The sequence below is a fragment of the Paramormyrops kingsleyae genome, chromosome 7 (assembly GCF_048594095.1).
Source record: "Paramormyrops kingsleyae isolate MSU_618 chromosome 7, PKINGS_0.4, whole genome shotgun sequence".
NCBI lineage: Eukaryota > Metazoa > Chordata > Actinopteri > Osteoglossiformes > Mormyridae > Paramormyrops > Paramormyrops kingsleyae.
The window spans coordinates 14,727,473-14,750,864 of NC_132803.1; the positions used below are offsets into that span (position 1 = coordinate 14,727,473).

At 39.5% G+C, this 23,392-nt stretch overlaps 1 protein-coding gene across 4 annotated transcripts in view; it reads left to right on the forward strand.

Moving 5' to 3' along the window:
- LOC111849936 (neuropeptide FF receptor 1-like) overlaps window positions 1-21,262 on the forward strand; it is a 51,610-nt gene extending 30,348 nt beyond the window's left edge. For 3 of the 4 annotated variants that reach the window (XM_023823274.2, XM_072714358.1, XM_023823275.2), the window contains 3 exons: window positions 14,590-15,005; window positions 18,691-18,790; window positions 19,578-21,262. In XM_023823274.2, the coding sequence (XP_023679042.2) occupies window positions 14,590-15,005; window positions 18,691-18,790; window positions 19,578-20,433 (1,372 nt within the window). In that variant the 3' untranslated portion in view covers window positions 20,434-21,262. Of the gene's footprint in view, window position 1; window positions 274-14,589; window positions 15,006-18,690; window positions 18,791-19,577 lie in introns of those variants that run through there. The other variant, XM_023823277.2, reaches the window with a different exon arrangement.
- The last annotated feature ends 2,130 nt before the right edge of the window (window positions 21,263-23,392 follow it).

Consider the following 23,392-nt stretch of genomic DNA (forward strand, 5'->3'; position numbering starts at 1 on the left):
AGGCGCACAATACGAATGCTGTTTAAAAAACAGCATTTCTACTTCAAAATAATATTCGTTGGTTAACAGGTGTAGTTGCTTTGACGCGCTCTTGTGTGTAAAACAAAGTCAGTCAGATAGATTCGATCACTTCGGGATAAAACGTTTTATTCGTTTGATGTGCTTCGATATATTGAGTAATATAACCACGTTTTTGCATTATTTTTTATTGACGCAAAACACGGAAATAGCCACCGAGAGGAACACATTTTCATTGAAAGACGCTTAAGTCAGGTAAGATTTGTATAGAAAATGTGTTTAACTATGACTATTATAAAATGATCACTGCTGATGTATATACCACATGATAAAGATCAATTTTGTTAGCTGGTTCTATTGTTTATAACTACTACTGAGTTGACGAGTTTGTTTTAAAAACAGTGAATTTTCACGCTGAGCACTTTATTCCAAGTGATCATTAACGGATATTAGGAGAAAGCTCCATTCTGTATTGCTGAACAGTTAACCAGCATGTGTCATAATATTACTAATAGTTGTTGATTGATTTTTGTCCGTCTTTGATCCTCGTATTAATGTTCTGTTCTAGGGACCGTAAGGTCTACGTCAGAAAGCAGAGGTCCACTAACTCAACTTTAAATATTCCTGGTTATTAAAAGCAGAAGAAGCCCGCTATAAGTACCGTCTTCGGTCAATGTTAAATGCATGTTAAAGTGCACATTTTTCCTTCTGTCCAATGTAGAAGGATCAACGCGATAGACCAGTCAACCACCCAAGTCAGCTTGTTAATTAAACATTAGTGTGAATGAGAAAGGATTCTATTACTTAGGGCAAATTTATGAATTTTAAAGTGGAATGACATATTTTCAAAACCTTTTTTGCAATAAGCAAATTTACTTGATTTTTGCTATAATGTCAGAAATAATTATTCGTTCAAATCAGTGCTTGAAGTGTTCCGGTACTCACCATTACGCAGTGCCTTGTTACCTTGTACTGTACCGGTGTTCTGACAAGTCGCGCTACCTATCGAGATGTGCTATCGAGCCTTTATGCGCATGTGCAGTTCCACCGTTTTAGGATTAGGGTTAGGTTTTAGGGGCTAGGGTAAGGGTTTTAGTGGTTTTTTTAGGCTTAGGGATAAGATAAGGGTTAGGGCTATCGATTAGCACTACGGTAGCCTAACTCGACAAAGTAGCTCAACTCGACAGAACACCGGCACCTCTCTATCTGCTGATACTGAGTACCAAGGGGAGTACCAGCGACTTATTTTCCCCACTTAAAGCACTGCTTAAAACTGTATGTTACTGCCCGTCTTTGGATTCTAGAAACATTGTCTTTGCAAATTCACTTTACATTGAACACTTATGTAAATATAACGCACATATAAATGCACTACTGTCGTCACTCCCGTTAACTTGAAACACGGTTGCTGCTTCTGTCTTGTCTGAGTCTTTGGACCACGTGATCGAGGAATAATTAGTTCGAACACTCGGGTTGGCGCGCGAGCGCTACGTCATTGCATCTTTGAAGCACGCGGTGTAAATGAAGTATCCGAGCTGACGGTAAATATCCTGTGTGACCTCGTCTATGAAATAAGATTGAGGTTGCCGTCATATCAATTTTAACGTTCAGAAAATGAAACCACCCAAGGTTTGTTTGAAGGAGGTGTTTGCATTACATTAGTTGGATTACAAAATATTCACCTGTTTCTGCATTACTGTCTAATGCAGCACATATGTCTAATCCAAGTTGCGAGATGTTTTGCTAGTACACATGCACAGTGAACATCATGAATCTTAAGGATAGTCTTTTGCAACTCGGGGTAAGGATGAGCGATACCACTGATTTTCTTTTCAAAAAAATCGATCCAATACCCTGGTTAGTATCGCCGATCGGAGAGTTAAGGGCCTGCTCCCTATAATATAGGCATTTAAATGACCAGGTTACAAATCTGTATTTTATCCTTAAAATCGATTCTCAAAATGAGATTTTCTGAATGAAAGGTTTTTCAATATCGACTTGCACTTCCTTAGCTAAGAGCCTGGCTAAGGTTATGGGGGGGTCGTTAGGCCTATTTGGGGCGGGGGTTAGTGTATTTATTGGCTTAAGTCATGAATAGTTTGCCATCAGTCCCCCATCCATTCATCTCTAACTAAGCCCCTGGTCGCTAATATAAATAAACAAGAAAAAGGTTGGATGAAAATTCCATTTGAGCAAAGCAGACGACTGTTGCATCTTTAGCTTAGCTTGTGTGCAACACACTCCCCTATATATAAAGGGGTAGAATCCAATGAAGTAAATCTTGAGTAAATGCACATTTTGACGGCCACTGCTGATCTAAAACAAGTAGTGGCAGAGGGAGGGAAGCGAATAATTCGCACGACACTCGCAGACTCCACCGTAAAACACTACATGGTTTCAGTACTTAATTACTATTTACAAAGTAAATACATGAATACGGCCATAAAATTGCAAATTAGTCGCACCTTGCGGCGTAAGCCATGCCGGTACGTCTTTGGTGACCAGCCCCACGGCGTGCATAATTATTTGGATTGACGCAACCATTACTTTATTTAGCAAATAACATGTCTACCTCTTGAGTTCTTGGGCAAAATTAAATTGTAGCCCTCCAGTTATTTTGATTTGACTATATACCACGTTGTGCTGTAATTACTACAAATACAATTCCCTGTGGATCAATACTAAGCACTGGTCAGTTACTGTGAAAGCAGCAGTGCAGCTGAACACTCTCCCGTCAGCCTGTCATGTGGGAGTCAGTCTGACGTTGCCCTTTGTAGGCTGTTCAATGCCTTCCCTCATAATCTGTCTGAAGTGGTGGTTTTGAGTAACTGACAAACAAAAGAATCTGGAACCTGGTTATTTATCCAAGGTTCTTTTCCTTGAAAAATTGTAAAATTTTCTTAGAATAAAATATGGTGCCTCAGTGCCAACACATTACAAAATACTTATCGTGATTCATATGAATGTATCTTAGTAAAATGTCATTCAGTGTAATGCTAAGTGTTTTTACAAAAAAGAAAATATTCTATGCCCATTTTTTCATTTTTTTTTCTTTTTTAGAAAACATCATTATTTGTCTTTGTTCAGACTGGCGGAAATATATCTACCCAGAAAAAATTACATTATTTCATTTTAAAGGCAACATATTTGATGTGGCACGGGTACATCTCAAAATGTATAGAAGATTTTTAATAAAATTTTCTGCCTTACACTGGAAAAAATGCAAAAGTCTGTGAAAATATCTTTCACTTCATCCCTTGATATTTGTTTTTGTCTCTCGGAGTCAACAACGCAAAGTTTTTGTATTTTTATATGAAATATTGGTGTTATACTGAATGACAATATTTTTATTGCCCTGAGTGACACATATCACTTCAGCGCAGAAAAATATCAATTAAATTAAATTTCTTTTAGGTATTTTTTAAAACACTTTGTTAAAAAAAAATGACAAAAATAGCAAAACATAAAATATTTGAAACGAGCAGACTGATCACTTCCATACGACAGAAAATCAGAGAGAGAAATGACTCATATGCAACAAACTTAGAACACGGATCTGAGGTGATCTTCTGTCCGTGCCATGCGGCTCTCTCCTTATTAGACAATTGTATCTACACTATAAAGATAATGTGCCTTGAAATTCCTTAAAATGCTATAAAATAGTTTAAAATGACAGTAAACATGAATTTGTGATAGTAAATATGAAGCACAATGTTGTAAAATATGAGATAACAAAGCAACTGCCTTTCAGCAGAGCAGCTGGTATTGCGGTATAACATGAAACTTGTGCAGAATGGCAATATCGCGATACTGACGGATGGATTTCATACATAATCATGTTTAACATGCAGTTCCTTGACCACCCATATAACGTGATGACCTTGACATATTTAGATTATCCTAACTTTTCATATTCAATATGACTTTTATAACATTAAAAGTATGTTTTGTGTCATTCTGAAGGACATGTGTTTTTGTTCCAATGGTTATTAGCAGGTAAAAACATAATATTATGAAATATTTGAGAGAGATTTACTCACCTCAGCACATAGAGACAGGGTCTTCAAGGGGTCCTCTGTGTGATGTCACACACTGTCACATGATTACCAGCGTGTAATGTGCTTTAAATGGCTTTTTCCCTTTGTTATACTGAATGACAGGGCAAAAGTTGTGGCAAATTTAATTCAAGTTTTACAATGTTTTTTAGAAATAGTTTGTGGCCCAATCACTAACTAACAATCACTAACACAATTATGCCATGGGTGTTCATTTATATTTTTAGTAAGAATTTTTGCATTTTAAAAACGCTTCTGTCATTATAATTTTAATTGTACCTTTTGAAGGACCTTTTGACACTTAAGAGCTTAATAATTCCTTAATTTAATAGTTCGCATCACAAATATGTCTGGGTCAAAAAAAGGTTATGAATTGAGTGATTTAATGTTATATTTACATATATTTTTATTTTTATGTTAAACTAATGTGCAACAAATTTACATGTCTTGTTTTTGACCCCTATACACAATTTAAATGTGAAAGTTGACATTTCTATGCAAACAGCAAAGAATATGCATAAAGGATACAATGCCTTCTGTTCACTTTTTTGATCACACAATTGAGTTATCAAGACCAATGAAGATTAAAATATGAAGACTATGAAGTATAAAACTTCTCTTTTTATATCATTTTATGGGATGGTTATACTACTGCAATGATAAATGGTGATTAGCAATTTGTGGTTAAAATCACCAAACCTGTTAACCAGACCTGGGTGCCAAGTCAGTTCCTTAACACTATCATAAATAGAGACTAGTATGGCACAGATAATATACGCCGACTTTTAAATGTTATTAACTTTGTTCAAAGTGAAGGGCACCCTGCACTTGTCCTCTCCCTTGATGCAGAAAAAGCTTTTGACAGAGTCGAGTGGGACTTTCTGTTTGCCACACTTAGAAAATTTAATCAAGGGAATAACTTTATTAGGTGGATTCAGTTGCTTTATCTTGATCCTAGGGCAACAGTAACTACGAATGGTCTCACTTCGACTCCGTTTAGCATAGGGAGGGGTACGAGACAGGGTTGTCCTCTCTCACCTTTACTTTTTGCTCTAGTCATTGAACCCTTAGCAGAGCTTATCAGAGAGAACAGAAATTTTCACGGCATTTTAGTGGGGGGAGAAGATCATCGAATATCACTTTACGCTGACGATGTACTTATATTTATGTCTAAACCAGAGCAATCTATTCCAGTACTATTAGAGTGCATTTCTTATTACAGTAGTATTTCTGGTTATAAAATAAATTTTTCCAAATCCATTTCATTACCTTTAAATGTATTTTCAGTAGAACATCTAAAATTAATTTCCCCTTTCCAGTTATCAGAAAATGGCTTCAGATATCTATGCATTTTTGATACTGGGAATTTCTCAAATATCTTGTTTGTTTTCCGAGGGCACTCTAAAGTCTTTCCAGCAGATTGTAGAGCAATATAAAGTTCCAAATTCCAATCTCTATAAATATCTTCAATTGCGGCATTTTTTAAAACCAAAGATAGACAAAGAAGAGTTTAGAACCGAAACAACAGAGATTGAAGACCTAGCTCTTACTGAATCCAACTCATTTAAAGGGATCAATATCTAGGACATATAATATTTTGTCTAGAAATTGCTCTTCTGCCTTGTTGGGACTGAAAAGTGTTTGGGAGAAAGATATTGGTCAAACCATTGAAGAGAATGACTGGACTATTGTATGTGATAATATGTACCTGAATTGCAGTTCTCTTGGGATTCATGAGCTCAATTTTTTTATAGGATCCCACTGCGCATAGTGACGTCGGAATGACATCTTTAATATGTCGTTTTTGGACGTCCAATTTTGGTCCACTGAAGGGGTTGTTTTGTAACCCCAGGCGACGTCTTTTTTTGACGTCTAATGAACGTCTAGTATTGACGGCCGTGGGACCTCCATGTATGGGCTATTTATAGTCCAAATGTGGTCGTTGTGGACGTCTTATAATACCAAAAGCAGACTAATTTTAGACATTGTGTATGTCATGTCTCGACTAAATTCATACATAAATGACCAATTTCACCATGCTTTCAATTAAAACTTAAATTTAAATAACGTATTGCTGCGACGGGCAGATGGAGGTATCGCGAGCAGAGAAACACAGAGGATACTCTGTCGGGGAACATCCCGTCAATTAATAATCCGTACAAGGATTACACCAGGCACCCAAAGAGCACCAAACACAATTATATGTAAGAAACACAAAGTTGTCAGACAACGAACTGTAAGACGCATCCACGGTGGGACATTTATGTAAGCTAATTACACACGAGGATCAGACAGGGTACACACAAGACACATGTAAACACATGCGCAACAATAAGGAATTACCTATTAATTAACAATAACAGCAACAACACAACAATGGCTATTTACAACTGCACGCGGGGCATGCTGGGATATGAGCCCCGCCGGTGCGACAGTGTATACAACAGAACAGTACAGAGCTAAAGTATCATGAAAAGTAAAAAACATAATTTAGCATTAACCTGGTTTAGCAAGCTGGATGTTAATTTGTTCGACCGGGCATCAAGCTGCTGCCAGATTTTGAAATACCGCGTTCTGCACGTGCACAAAAGTGTCCGCGAGGGACGTGGATAAAACTGTTACAGCTGCTCTGCACTACTCAGTTTTCACATGGTTTTCAGAACGAACATAAAAAACAATGCACGATATAATTTATTGTCATATCAGGGCAAATGCACATAAAATATGTACGCATTGGCATAATAAATCATGTTTGTTTCGAAATAATCATCTGTATTCATATTTATTATGTTGATAACAACAATGTTGATATTTGTAAATAAAACTATATTTCCTGCACCTGTCATAGTCGTCCAAATAACGTCAAAAAAAATTACGTTCAAATGTTGAATGTCATATTGACGTGCAAGTTGGGTCATGGATGGACGTTCAAATTGTGGACCTAGTTTGGACGTTGTATAGATGTCCAGAATTGGTCATGGACTGACGGACCTAATATAGACATGATCTGCACGCCTATCCGACGTCCAATGTTTAGTGGGTTGTATTGAAGCGCCATGCAGACCAAGGAATAATAGCGGCAGTGGCGAATGCAAACGACGTGAGTCGAACTGGCACAAAGTTGTTATTTATGTTGGTACTTAAAGAGTTCCCACGACAGGCATGAACAACATGAAAACCATGAACAGCACGGAAACACGGGGAAGTTACACTAAGGACGGTAAGGTACACACACGGCGGGTAATTGTACAAGATACGCGAGTATTATAGTGTACTTGAATTATACATAGTTCAGTAATTTAATTTGTACAGTAGTGTAAACTGAAAAGCTGTACTGTATTTTGAAAGAGTCATTAACATTTTGTAAATATCAATGCTGTCCATTTAAATTTGTTATATTTGTTAATTCTAGGATTGGGCTGGGAAATCTGATCGTGGATCAGCATAGGAGCTCTCTGGTTTTAAAATGCTTTTACTTCCAACTCTGCCTTGGGACCCTTTCAGAACTTGTTGTGACCCATGGGTTGAGAATCGTTGATATATACTATACATTAAAAAAAAATACCTAGAACATTTTCTAATGTCACTGAATTCATTTACTAGCCTCTATTTATTTATTTATTAATTTATTATTTATATTTTTATTGTTTGCCCACAGAAACAAAGAACATTAACAATATCACATCATGTATTCATGTTACAGAAAAAAGAGAAAAAAAAGAAGAAAAAAAAAAAATGTTTTGTTATATATATATCAAGAGAGCTTTTTTCCCCCTTTTTCCTCCCTATGTATTCCCAAAGGGAAGACCATATAAGCCAGAATTCGTCAGTTTTTTTATGTTTATCATAAGTAAGTTTTTCAAGTGGCAAACACGTGGCAATCTGTGATATCCACATATTGAAAGATGGAGCCTGTGTTGCAGACCAAAGTAACAATATGCATTTTTTTGCAAAATATATCAGGACAATAAATAACTGTATTGCATCTTTTTGAAACAAACTGTTCACATTAATTTGTATATAAAATACTGTATATCTTATTGTAGTTTTGCATTGCATCTCGGTGGCTAGTTTTTGGTGTTTTATCATAAGCTTTGATCATGAGTTTATGTTTGCACTGAGAGAAACTTAGTTTTTGTTTCCTGTTTTTGTGCACGCAGCATTAGCCTCAGGTAGCTAGCCAGAAGCAGACCGGTTACCGCAAAACAAAGTAGACTTATCAAAGTACCGTAAGATTTAAAGAAGAATTAGCGTAGTTTTGTTTTTTCTGTATAGTGTCATGTAGAAAAAGACCTAAAATGAACACTGTAAGCTGACTACTTCATTACTATAAGTGAATTATTTAAGCTGTATTTGTATAGCAATGATTCCGTCCCAAGCATTTTTATCCATGTAAGAGGCTGATCACTATAAGCGGGTTCCACAGTATGTGCTTATGTAAATATCTTTTATGCAAGTTGTGAGTGCTAATATTGTTGCTCTTTACTGCAAGGTAAGCTTGTTCATGGCTACCAGAGTCTTGGATATTTCTCCAACTACCCACCAGGCCACTTCTCAAGCCCTGGAAACTAATGCATTGTGTGTGTGGAACATTTCAAGTCGAAGGAAAATTGGGTGAAATGTATAGACCGGGGGTGGGGAACCTGATTCATGGAGAGCTGGTGTAGGTGCGGGTTTTTGGATGACCTGTTCATCAGCCAATAGCAGTGGGTTCCCAGGACTGGCGTTGAACCACTGTTTTATTATTGGCTGATTTAGAAGTCATCCCAAAAACCCGCACCCACATTGGCTCTCCATGGATCAGGTCCCCCACCTCTGGCATAGACTGTCCAAGGTGGGCCCATCAAGCCTGTCCACCAGGGGGAGTTCAATACACCTGTCAACACTGTGATTCTGATAGTGACTGACATCACACACACACATGCAGATATGCACACTATTGTTGAGTTATTGAAACTGGTGCACAGTTCCATATTTTGTTTAGTTTTCTTGTGATTAACATATATTGTACACATATGCATACATACCCAGAAATTTTCTAATTATTTATAACAATTTTTTTTTTCATTTATAGTGTTACATTTAAACCAGGGCTGTGTTACAACTACTACTGACTATGGGATAAATTCTAAGATTTCCCTCCATGTGTTTGAGGCTAAAACTTTCTTTGTCTGTTTGTGATACAGAGATAAAATTTGTGCCATTTAATGGAAGACACGTGTGGGTAGTTTCTATCACATTTTGAATGTGAATCCTTAAAAGAGCTCCGAGGTACAGGCAAAAATGTAAAAAAAAAAATGTTACAACCGTTCCCAGTCTCTCCTACTATTCAGTTTGATGTAGTCCAATTTGCAACATTGGGGTGACGCAGAAATCAGTGTTATACAGTTTGTTTAGAGGGGAACAAAAAACGCTACAAACATTGTGTATTTCACTCCTATTCAATCCCAAGGGTGAAATTAGCAAGCTGTGATCCAATTACGACAGCAATGAACATAATGAAAATGAAATTGAAGTGATCCTTAATTTTCCATTTGCACAAGTATGAGTACAGGTACATTAGGTATGTTGGAAAGCTTCTCTTTGCCTACTCCATCTCGCTCTTCATGAGACACACTGACACATGTGAAGGTGAGAGCAAGCTTGGGGGTCACAGCAGGGTCATCCAGTGTGCAACACCCTGGAGCTGGGGGTTAAGGGCTTTGCTGAAGAGTAGCTTCAGTGGTCTTCCGGTCACAGGCAGAGCTTAGCCTATTAAATGGCTTGCCTGAAAAACAAACTAATTACATAAAAGTCCTTTAATACAGTCCAGTTTGCTGGAAATTGTCACACCGGGACACTCGGGGAAGTTCAGAAGCCTTTTATTGGGCGTGGCCAAACCGTAATCCAAACAACAAGCAGGGTTCAAAACCAGAGATCCGTCCGAGCCGTGCGTCTAAATCCGAAGGGTGAGTCGGTAAGCCGGGAAGTCAGTCCGGGGACGCCGATTGGGTTGGACGGGAGCAGGACGGTTCTGGAGACGCGGGAAGAGGAAGCAGGGAGAGTTCGGGCAGAACACAAACACAGGGGAGGGCAATCAACAGATAAAAGGTCAAACCTCAAGGGAGACTAGAACAACAAGGATAACGAAGTATTTCCACAAACAGTGAAATACGTAAAAACATGAACCAGAAACATCACTATTGAGGTTAGCATCAGCAAGGAGAACACCCAAAGAACTAGGAACATTTTGTGTTCCATGGCCATCTCGACTGGGGACTTTTGTGGTGCCACTTTCATGTGTCACTTTCCTACCACACAACAGAAACTGTGAAATTTATGCTAAATAAGCACTTAATTTCGTACAACTCCAACTTCCGCAACTCCAAAACAAGGATAAACAAGTCATTCTGTTAATTATTTGTTAGTTATTGGGGGGATAGGTCACGATCAAAACAGGACATAGACTTCTATTTATATTTTATTTACACAACCAGTGACATGATTATCATTCATTATTTAATCTGGCCAGCAAATTGATCTTTTGTTTTCTGCAGAATGAAAAACGATGTAACGTTATTCTGCTAATAAGTGCTGGCAAGTTTCACTGCCAGCACCGGTGATATTAGACAAAACTATATTGGTTATCGATTGAATTTTCTGAGGTAAAAATATGTATGATGATATGTATTCATCAATGCATTAAATGTATTTGAGGTTCAAAAATTATTCTGCTCAATTTTTGTTCCAGTACTTCTATCAGTTTCCCGGCACTTCTGCATAACTGGTATTTTCTGAGGCATCCATGTTGTTAGTGTCATACTCATTTGATCAGCAAGTAGTCGATATCAAGCTTAAAGCATCATCACAGAGCAGTAAAGCTGACTTGTCGAGTTGACTACCCTGTGCAACCCCTATTGTAAAGTGGTTCCAAGATTTTTCCAAGAATTTTCAATCCCAAATCCCCCTTCCCAGACATAGGCCACTGCTAGTTTTATACGAGAATGAATCAGAACCTAATTTTTTATGGCTAATTTTATTCGGGGTAGCTAAAGCCATAGGTCCTATAGAATGTCATGATTCTTGCCAACTTTATATTGTGCAGGTAACACAGTTTTCGGGCTCCTGTACTCTATAGTTTACCATGAATTAAGACATCACTGCAGATTACAAGAACCTTACATATTTCCTTTCATGAGATTGATACATCTCCTTGTATTTTTTCACATCCATCCATCCATCCGTCATCCATAATGGCCTATCCAGTACAGGGTTATGGTGATTTCAAACAGGGAGAATGACTTACTAATAAATGTACAAGTAATATCCCATCTTCATGGTTTGAATTGACCGAAGGCTTTGCGAGTATGTCACCAAGGCATTTTATTGGCTGCATTTTAACCAAGTTTTGTTCCTGTATGCAAAAATCCAAAAAAATTGGACAGAATTTGGCAGAACAAACAGAATTTGTATTTTTTCTAATTACAGTATGTACTTAGATAAATGTAATACGCTGAACTGCACTCATAGATGAGATTCAGCATGGACAACATTCAGCTGTCTGTTCTATCATGAAAATCACAGCACTTAATTGGAATAACATAAAAGCAATTGTCACAAGACTCCCGCTGCTTCAGTGTAATCGGGATGTCAAAGTTTAAATTACGTAAACATTACCGAGTCATAGCAGCAGTTTTAGCAGCCACGTGCCTCATAATAGGTGGAATACCACAGAATACAGAATGAATGATAATGATATTAAATACTGACTGAGAAACAACAGAGCTCTGTAACTATATATTTCTCTTCTTTGACTGTTGGGTTCTGGAGGCTTGAAGGCATACTGATATTATTGCATTTCTGTAATAGTCAGAGATTAACATATTTCCCAGTGTTAGTTCGTCCATAATCTCTGCTCATTGCTCAGTCTAGGGATATCCAAAACACCCTGTAGCTTGCGCTGACGTTGTATGAGGAATCTATCAGTTTAATTTCCCAGAGGAGGCCTCCATAGCAACCAAGGAGCAATAGATTTCACCAGCTGGCAGCAGCTGATCTCACACATTTTTATTGTTATCATGTACCAAGAGCACACCTACGTGACCTAGAGGTCACCACTTCCTCACAGCAGCAGGTGTGAATCCATGGATTGAAAAAAAAGCTACAGGAAGCCGATACTGAAATCCTGCTTCTCTTGACAGTCACCCTTACATGGGCCTGTATTCTGCACCATCCTGTTGGGATTCTGCATTTTTAAAATGTATATCATTTCATAGATTCAATCAGCACTGTGCCAAGGAGAAAACGACAGTGTGCAGTAGAATAGCACATTCTGTATGAATAGAATAGAATGAATAGAATGCAGTGGTGAAGTCAGGCATAGTCAATAGTTAAAAATTCCATTCACAACGATCGTCTGTATATGCAGGTATATAACAACGGCAAGTTCTGTTTTTGAATTAGAACAGAAGTTCAGCCAGTGCTTTCATGGTCGTGAACAGGACACACAGTCCAGAGGTTTATGATACTAGCAGACAGACATTTTCTGACCGTGGCTGCGTTACAGCCACGCTGTTTACTGATTTACTGAAACATTTACTCATTCTGGAAGGTGTTTGATACAATGTGTTCCCTAAATTGAAATCACGTTGGTCAGGAGTCAAAATATTTTGTTTGCACAAAGAATTGGAATGATTATAATTTCCATACAATTAGAATATCAACCAATGGACAATTATTAATGATTATGTTGCCATATAATGCTAGGTAGTCAAGGAAACTGTCTTTCACATAGCTTAAAATGTCAGCTTGTATAATTGGCAATTGTTTTGTTATGTAAATTGTACAAACACAATTGTGAAATAACAGAATTTAAATAAAAGGTTGCATTATGTTATCTTCACAATTATCAAATGGGCTATTTTTCATCATGAATTTCTTGCCAGAAGACAACACAATAATAACTGGGATAGTCAATGATTGGCTTACTGGTGTCAGAGAAGTGAAGGACTTGTAAATGGGGCCATAAGAATTAGGCCCTAAGGGCCTCGCTACTCTTGAGCAAGGTAATTAACTGGAATTGTCATTGTGAACAATAACCAGCTGCATAAATGGGGACAAAGCAAATGCAAAACATTTAAAGCATGGGGTCAAACCATTGCTGATAACAGATTAATAACAAATAGCAAGGAAAAATGAAAAACAAGATTTCATTGTCGTGGTGTAATTCATATATGTTCGAATTTATAATGAATTTGTGAGAATTCAAATATCACTTATTACAGGTAACAGCATTTAGTTTAAATAATGCTTTCATTAAATTAAAGGCATCCGGAGGTAGTAGGTCTTTAACATATGATAAGATAAAACAGAAATGTACATAGAGTAGCTAGATAAATAAGGTGCACCAAACAAATATACAGTGCAAAACAAAAAGTGCTAAGACAGTACACGCAGTGCAGACAAATGCAGTGCAAACTATTTTAAAAAAAGTATACAGTTCAAACAAATAAACTATCCTGAAAAGAAATTTCAGGATTTCTGCTGGCAGAAGGCTACGCTGAGCAGCAGGTTGCTTCCAGGGTCAAAATTTCTAATACAGCAGTACACAAGAACAAGGTGAAGCAGGAGACACTGGGAACGACCAGAAACCAGCCAGGTAAAGGGCAGAAGTGACTTTGTAATGCCAGAGATGACTAATTAATTTATCAGACAGTTTCTCATGAATCATAGGATGGCATCAAGTGACCTTCAAAAGGGAAACATTAAGTGCAGGTGTGAAGTGCACTGCTAAGACAGTTCATATCAGACTCCTAGAAGCAGGACTGAAGACCCATAAAGCAGGGAAGAGGCCCTTCATCAATGAGAAGCAGGAAAGAACCAGGCTGCAGTTTTCAATAAAATATGAATTTTACACAGGCACATACCCATAGGCTGAGAAATAATAATTGATGCTTGACTAATCCTCATGTGGAAATTCTCCTTACACTTTCTCCTTATACTTGCATACTTATACCTGTGTCATTTAACTTTATTTCACATAACTTAATCTATGAACTTATTTGTTTTGATTTCTTTGTATGTGTGGATTACTTGGGTTGTTACCGACATCTGGTGTAAATTTCATGTCAATAGATCCTTTAGAAATATATTTACTGAGAAAAATGTTGACGCGTTCAATACTTATTTTCCCCGCCGTATATTCCCCTTTTTTTGGAGTCTGTTTGCTCATGCAAAATGAAATGCGATTAATATAGATTAAAAATGAATGATATTTAATCGTGATTAATCGAAATTAATCCACAGCAACCCTGTGATTAATCTGATTTAAAATTTCAATCGTTTGACAGCACTTAAAACTAAACCCATAAGAATTTAATCTTTATTCCAGTGGAGTGATTTGATGTAATATCATACCACGAATGACACTTACAGCAACAAACAGGAATTTGGGTTGAAAAAATAAGTAAAAAAAAAAAAAAATCACAATCATCAGCCCAAAAGACAAACTCATTTACGGTGTTCTGTGTGTCCTCAGGAAACCTGTCCTGCCCACATTCATGGGGAAGAAACTGGAGGATGACAGAGTAGATATGGTGGGACAAGGGGACCAGATGTGGAGGTGGGACGCAGCGGATGCCGTTTATGGAAATTCCAGCCTTGCCTACAGCACAAACTCTACCCTGGCCACCCGCAACGTCTCCAACATGACTGGCGTCACTCTGTCTCATCCTTACTACCAGCACTCAATGACTGTGGCCGCCAGTTTCATCATGGCCTACTTGTTTATCTTCTTGCTGTGCATGGTGGGTAATGGGCTGGTGTGCCTGATAGTGCTGAGAAACCGCTGCATGCGAACCGTCACCAACCTCTTCATCTTCAACCTGGCCATCAGTGACCTGTTGGTAGGCGTCTTCTGCATCCCAACCACACTTGTGGACAACCTCATCACAGGTAATGGTTGTAATGCACTGACATGTAGCAGTAGAAGCTGGTCTAGATAGGGAAGGGTCACATGGAAAAAAAAAATCTTAAATTAAGCAAGCAAGCAGGGGGAAAAGCACTAATTTCCATTTACCAGTCAGGGTCTTGGAGGGAGCATGGCTGCACCTCCCATGAAGACGCAGGAAGCAGGGGAAAGTCGATATCAGGGTTCATGCGCATGTGCCATGGGCAACTCGGCAAAGCTGGAGATTTCAGGTCCAGAGAGTACAAATCCAGACCAAGATTTTGTTTCAACCAGCCAGTTGAGCATAAAGACTCACAGTCACAGAGGACTCAACTGGTTGGCTGAAACAAAATCTTGGTCTGGATTTGTACTCTCTGGACCTGAAATCTCCAGCTCTGGAACTCGGACAGCTCACTGTGCGCCTTGGGTCTGTGGCAGGAAACCTGCACAGAAATGGGAGGACATACCTACTCCAGACACACAGTGGTGCCCCGCAGACAGACCCTGAAGGTGTGAGGCGACACTATGTGTGCAGCATCCTCCACAATTATTGGCACCCCTTGAAAAGATTTGTAAAAAAGGTTTAGAAAATATGTACCTTTCGGTCACGCTGAAAAATTGTGAAAAATCCAACCTTTCAATAACATAAATTTATTCCAAGAAAAAGAAATCCTTCATCAAGAAATAATTACTGTATCTTTAACCAAAACACATGTGCCACGATTATTGGCACCCCTGCTTTTAATATTTTGTGCAACCTCCCTTTGCCAGTATAACAGCACTAAGTCTTCTCCTAAAACATTTTAGAAGACTGGAGAATAACAAACAGGGCATCTGAGTCCATTCCTTTTTACAGAATCTCTCCAGATCATCCAGGGTCCTACGCCATCTCTTGTGCTCTCTCCTCTTCAGCTCAGCCCACAGGTTTTCAGTGGGGTTCAGGTCAGGGGACTGAGATGGCCATGGCAGAAGCATGATTCAGCGGTCAGCTAACCATTTTTGTGTTGATTCCCCTGTAAATTGTACATCTTTTTCTAACCTTTTCTACAAATCTTTACAAGGAGTGCCACTAATTGTGGAGGGCGCTGTATCTAAAGCTAAACGCTAAACTTAGACAACGTTAATAGATTACTGCAACTTTACTTCTGTATTATTATGTTGTAATGCTTGCCTATTTGGGCCACTGCAGGTATAATTAGCTTTTTCTGGATGCAGAATGTAAATGAGGTTGTCTCCGTGAAATGTCGTTAATGTTCTTGTGTTAAATGCATATTTCAATAGTCATCACCCTGAAGTGAATAACTGGTTATCAAAATTAAAATGAAAATTCAGTGATTCATTCATTAATTAATTTTCATATATTTTCCAATTGCCTCACCTACAGTAATTGAATAGATTGTTTTTTTTTCTGTCACTGGAGGCCCTGAAGTCTATTTTTAAATTAGAATGTCTCACTTCAAAAGCTTGCTGGAAGTCACTTGCTGGTGTTCTTATGCAGCATTTCCCAGTCAGCATGGCGCGTGCACCTTTCCGGTACCCTGTTAACACCGTGTGCTGCTTTCATTATATACAAAAAGCTGCGTTTATATCCCACAGAAGACCAATTAGAAACTTTCTTTGATCCACAACTTTACCTGCCCGTTTTATCTGATATTTATAAAGACAGTTTAAAATTATGCAGCAGAATTTTTATTGAAACACAACATAAGAAGAGCACGAACAAGCATTAACACAAGAACATAACATCCCCCTATCACATACCCCCCCCCCCCCCCCCACACACATACACATAGTGACTTGATATCTATTAATCCACAAAAATGCTACAGCAATGCTACAGCTCCACTGTATTATTAATACTGCTATTCATTAAATAATTCTGTTTATGCATATTGGAAAAACCCTCTAGAAAGTCTTTGTCTAAAACATTTGACTGAATAATTAGCCAATTGCTTTAATATGGCATTTCCAGAAGGTAAATTCTCAAAACATTTCAAAACATCTACAAAGATGATTGAGACTCAAAAGTGACACAAAAGTGAGATGCAAGATCTGAGAAGAATGGAAAGCTGGACGTAGTGACACACACACACACACACACACACACACCCCCGCCGGCGGGTGTACAGAGGCACCAGTGATGTTTACATCAAACGCCCATTGATTTACCAATATTCCTTGGTAATTGCAAAGGCTGTACCAAGCACCGGCTGTACAGCAAAATTCAATAGATAATATAAACCAAAAAAATTGCCGTTCAATTACTTTAAAAAAATTGTTTTTTTCTGTGACAGGGAAAACAGAGCAGGAGGCTTGTGAGAATCAGATGATTTGAGCCATAGTACCAGCCAAACAGTGCTACTCATCGAGTCAGTCAACAAATATGACTGGATGCCTGAAGTCTATGAAATGCATCCATCCATCCATTTTCTGTACCTGCTATGCAGGTTCCCGGGGGTCCAGAGCCTATCCCGGAGGCTAAAGGAGCATGGCAGGGAACAACCCAGGATGGGGTACCAACTCACTGGGCACACACCCACACACGCAATTTGCTAACTCAAATTAACCTTAGCGTGTTTTTGGACTGTGGGGGGAAACTGGAGGACACCCCCCAACGATTCAAACTCCACATGGATAAAGTCAGGGGAGCCTCAAACCACCATCACTGTGCCACCATTTTGTATCAAACAACAATGCCACACAACAATGGGAAGCATAAGTAATTAAATCATATCCTTTGGGGGTGAAATGGAGTTAGCAAGGTTTTATGGGATTCTGAAATAGTCCTACAGGGCCTGCCTGTTGTTCTGTTCCTTTCATAACCGTGTACTGGTTCGCTCAAGTTCTGTAAGCTCTGTGTGAATAGTTGCTCATATGAAAGATTCATCCTTGCAGAATGTGCTGCATTATGAATGAGTTTCCTTAAAGGATGATTTATTTCCCATTGAGAATCTTAAGATGTCTGCAGCATGACAGCCCTAATTACACTGCTTTCTAATTTTCTGTACCGCAAACAGCCACCTGCTTGATTATATTTGTTTATGCAGATGAGACATAATCACCGGGGCCTGCCTGCCCATTAGCTGACATAGGCGATCGCCTAGGGCGCCATTTGATTAGGGGGCACAAAGAAGCGAGTGAAAAAAATCTGAAGAAATACCTTTGGATGCATTCTGTGATATTAATGTTATTTTACACTATTTTTAATATTTTGCTCCTTGTGAAACAAATTTAAGCTGGCTGTAGCAGCCAGAAATATTTTTAATACACATGAATTAACAAAAATTGATTTTGGCTGCTTTGGGGTGTTGGGAGGGTGGGTATTTTGTCCAGGTTGCCAGTTGACCCCGGGCCGGCCCCAATAATGGCGAAGCACCATCCTGTTAACACAAAACGTGGGTTTCTTGTTTCCCTGAAACTGGAAATTCAAAGACAGAGAAATAAGAATGATGAGTCATTTTCCTAACAGGTGTATCGATTCATCACATTCAGGTTAATTACATCTTTCACAGACACTGCCAGGGAATTACCGAACACTGATAAAAAGTTGTTATCTGTTTATCACCAGATAAATTTTAGCCAGTGAATGCAGATGAATAACCGGGCATTTTAAAGCACCGAAATGAGGGCTTGTCAGTCAAGTGACTGACCTTCACTGCCATAATAACCAGACAGGGTCTCTGCCAACAGGCTGGCCTTTCTCCAACGCCGTGTGCAAGCTGAGCGGCCTGGTTCAGGGGACGTCTGTGTCCGCCTCCGTTTTCACTCTGGTGGCCATTGCTGTGGACAGGTACGGGTCCGTCGGGCGGGAAAGTGAAGATGGGTGAGATTAATGGAAGCGAAGGAAACAGGACAGGGAGGGAAGCAAGGGTGTAGGTTTGGTTTCAGCATTGGTAGGGACCAAATCAGCCTCAAAATCCCCGCCTCCCTAAACATACAGTACCCCCACAGTACTGGGTAGGGACATATCCCTACTGTCCATATCCAAATCTATGCCCTTGGAGCAGGGGTTTCAAACATACGGCCCACTATGGTGTCCAATACGGCCCGCGGGATGATTTGAACAATAGTATTAAATATCAAATCTTTTTTATTATCATTATTATTAGTAGTAGTAGTATTAAAAAGGAATAAGAGTGTTAATGAACAGTTTCTGAGGACTTGTTAAATGCAGTTTTACAGAATATAGTGTATTTGTTGTAATTTGATGCACTATGATAAAAAAAAAATAATAATAAATTCGGCCCGCACATGGTCACATTTCTTCTCATCCGGCCCTAACCCTAAAATGAGTTTGACACCCCTGCCTTGGAGGGAAGATATGTAGCAATTGGAGTTGGAAAGAAAAGGATACAATCAGATCAAGAGAAGTACGTAGGAAGGCACATGCCTTCCCGTAATAATTGTGCTCCTCTTCTTTTACTATTCAAATCTAATCAAGTGGGGGGGGGTTAGGGGTTATATCAGTGACAACACAGAAAGGTGGTAATTACCAGAAAACATACCCATGTGGAGAAGGGAGCACTTGTGTTCACCTGTCTGTGTAGCTCCATCTTCACTGTCCTTGTTGTTCCCAGGTATCGCTGCATCGTTTGCCCGTTCAAGCCGAAGCTAACGCCACAGGTAGCGAGGGTGACGATAGCGCTGATCTGGATCCTGGCGCTGCTGATCATGTGCCCCTCAGCCGCGATGCTGCTGGTCGAACAGGAGGAAGGTCACTATATGGTAGACAGCGAGGACATCAACAAGACCTACCCTCTCTATTACTGCTACGAGAGCTGGCCTGAGCCAGAGATGAGGAAGGTCTATACTACAGTCCTGTTTGCTCACATATATCTCATACCCCTCGTCCTCATCACCCTGATGTACTGTCGTATCGGGGCCAAGCTGTATACCACCGCAGGACTGACAGCTGCCAGGATCCCCGAAAGGCTGCCCCCTAATGGTTCGCAGGGGAGAGCAGCCATATCGCCCAAGAAGATCAAGGCTATAAAGATGCTGATAATGGTAGCTTTGCTCTTCATGCTGTCCTGGTTGCCACTGTGGACCCTTATGCTTCTGATAGACTACGTAAGGCCAGAAGGAGCCCAGCTAGATCTCCTGACAGGGTACATCTTTCCCTTTGCTCACTGGCTGGCCTTTTCCAACTCCAGCGTCAACCCCATCATCTACGGCTACTTCAACGAGAACTTCAAGAGAGGTTTCCGGGCTGCCTGGCAGGCTGGGCTGTGTGGCCGCTGGCGAGAGTGGCTCGGCGTCGGAGGAGAGAGAAGGGTGTGCACCCACCAGGAGACAGCAGTCAACACCCATACCTTCATCCTCGGGTCAAGGAACAGAGTGCATACGGACGGTAGCCAGACAGACTGCGTTCGTCTGGAAATGGAGCAGAGGAAGTTTGAGGCAGTGGGGATGCTGTGTCCAAAATCAGCATGATGTGCAGATGAGGGTGAAACAAAGGATCGAACAAATAAGAGGTCACATGACATGGAAGGAGACGCAGCACACGTTCACTGGAGCTGGCGGCAGGCCGGGCATAGACTCTGGATGTTTGCGGACACGAGCACCTTAGCACAGGCAAACAGCAAGTCCTACTGTGACGGAAATGAACTCCGAAGAAACCCATTAAGTGTGCTGCTCACATATGGTGCTGCCCATACATTTGGAAGAAAAAGTCACCAAATATGCATATCCAGTGGGTTACTGGCCAGTTAATGTACAGTGAAACAAAGGAAGGAATTTATAGAGAGATCCAGGAACTCGTGCATGTACTCATTACAAGGTGTTGTGATGTTTATCTGAAAGGTTAATATTGTCTATCAGATAGCAAAACTGTTCCATTGTCTTTTGATTTCAGAACATATTGATTATAACTGCTTTCCAGGCATGCATTAGATTGTAACACAGCATGCAGTAGTAAAAAAGCCAGTATTGTGAGCATTAAGGCTAAGTGCTATATGATTACTCTCTGTAGTATTTGCGTAGTATCAGTGAGGTTCCTTGTGTATTGATTATGTTTCAGCAGGACATAGTGGCAATATTTGTTTGATATGATTTTCATTTTGCTGTGTTTTTTGCTTTGTGTTGTATGTTTTTAAACTTGTGGCAATTTGGTTGTGCTCAGCTGTCTTGTCAGTCGAAATGGCAAAGCAACCCCTGAAAAAGCTTGAACGTAGCATTTCCGGTGTGCCAGTGCTCTGCATCTTAATGCCATTGGCTAATTGCTAATTGATCTAACAGATAATAAATGGTGTGGCAGCTCCTATTCAGCCTCGTGTCACATCTCTGTTGTAAAGACACTGGATACACACTTTTACTTGGATTTTAAAAAGATTCAGCATATAAGTTAAAGCACAGATTAAAGTGAACAATCGTTTGACAATTTGAAAAGCAATCACAGAAAGAATTAGACGTATCAACATCAGACCATTTCACAGCATTTCTAAGTAGAATAAGAAAATGATAATCATTATAATCATTTACCTCTCAACTAATAATTATATTTCTTTTGCAATATAAGGTGTCTTACTGTACAATCATGCGTCTATTTTTTTTTCCTTCCACATCTTCTGTTCAACATGGAGCTATTCATTGTAGTTTGCGGGGTTAGCCAATGAATTTGTGATGAGGATCGACTCGTCTCAGCATGGAGGAGAGACTCTGCTGCCTTGGCACTGAATGCAGAGGCTCTGGAGGTGACAGCATGGCTCCCCTTCTATGGAGGCACAGAAGCCTTCAGCTGAGAAACTGCCATAAAGGACCCCTAATCTTCTACAAAGGAAGCAACCAGGAAGCACAGGCCATGGCCTCTGCACCCAGCATGTCACAATATGTCCCTTTACTCTAGAAAAAGAACAGCAAGGCCTTCAGACAACAGCCTTCATGTTGGAGTTCTACGAGGAGTTTGCATGCGGAGATGTTCTGCAGTTCATGCATTTATTACAAGGAGAAGTATGGATTGTGTTAGGGAACATTGTACACAAGCCTTTTTCAGATAAGATATTCAAGCACAGCCACTTCTCCCAATAGTTCCAGAAATCCAATTTCACTCAACAAACAGAAAAAGAGAAAACCCCAATGTCCTTGAAATGCACTCCATTTTGTTTGTATGTTATTGCCACCTGCTCATGCATCAGTCTGAGATGCTAAAAGATGATGTGATTGGTACAAAATAAAAAACTAGCTGAAGACAGGTGTGAGGAGGAGGAGGATGTGGCCGTCTTCATAAGAGGGAGTGTCAAGTGTATGGGGTCCATTTTGATTCAACATGCCTGTCACCCATGCCTGGCGCAGTCTGTCCCAGACACCCAGTGAACATAACCTAGCCTCAGTGCTCATTCACATTCTCAGTGGACTTGCACCCACACCTAAGTCTTTTGTGCTGCTTTTATGTGGTTTTCAGCAATCGCTGCTAACAACTTCAAATTGGCGTACAAAGTGGGTGAGTGTGGATTGGCCAGCATCCTAACTGAGCTGTTGTCTAACACTGGGCTGTGTGCTGTACTATAGCATTCGTTATTTGTGCTGTGTTTTTAGCACTTGCTAAATGTGTTTTTGTGTTACACATTTAAGCAAGATATGGGTTCTTAAAAAGTTACATAAAAGTGCTTAACTGTACTGTGCATGTACAATGTTTTGTGTAATTTTCCCCTAAACAATATATTTGAACAATTACTGTACTGTTTATACATAGAATTTACAGTGTATAGGTACAGTTCTGTAATCTAGGCATGGTTTAAAGTATATGACTGATTTTGAATAGGTGTATATGCAAAGTAAATAGGCACTTGTATAAAAGGGACTTGAACGCAGTGGGTTGTGGAACCAATTGACTGCATAAGATGCGGGAGCAGTGTAAATACACTGCCTGGCCAAAACCAAGTCAGTTTGAATTTAAATCAATAAGTACTTAGGAGCCAATGATTAACTCATTATTACAACTCAGCAACTTTACACAGCAATAAAGTGAAGTTCCTGAATGTATTGAATGACCAGGGTATCCCAGCAATGGATTTTTTCTTTCCCAATCGCATGGGCATATTCCAGGATGATAATGCCAAGATTCACTGTGCTCGAATTGTCAAAGAGTGTTTCAGGGAGCACGAGGAATCATTTTCACACATGAATTGGCCACCACCAGTGGTGGAGGAAGTACTGAAGCTTAGTACTTAAGTAAAAGTACAAATATCCTGCAAAATATGTACTCAAGTAAAAGTAGAAGTGCTACATCAACAATCTTACTTAAGTGAAAGTACTAAGTACTTACTTTTAAATTTACTTTAAAGTATTTTTTAAGTAAAAGTACACAATGGTTTGTCTCAACGTCTGGGGTGTGCCATTTTGTAAAAGAATAGTAGATATACTGACTTACGCCTCTACCGATGTCATTGCTCAT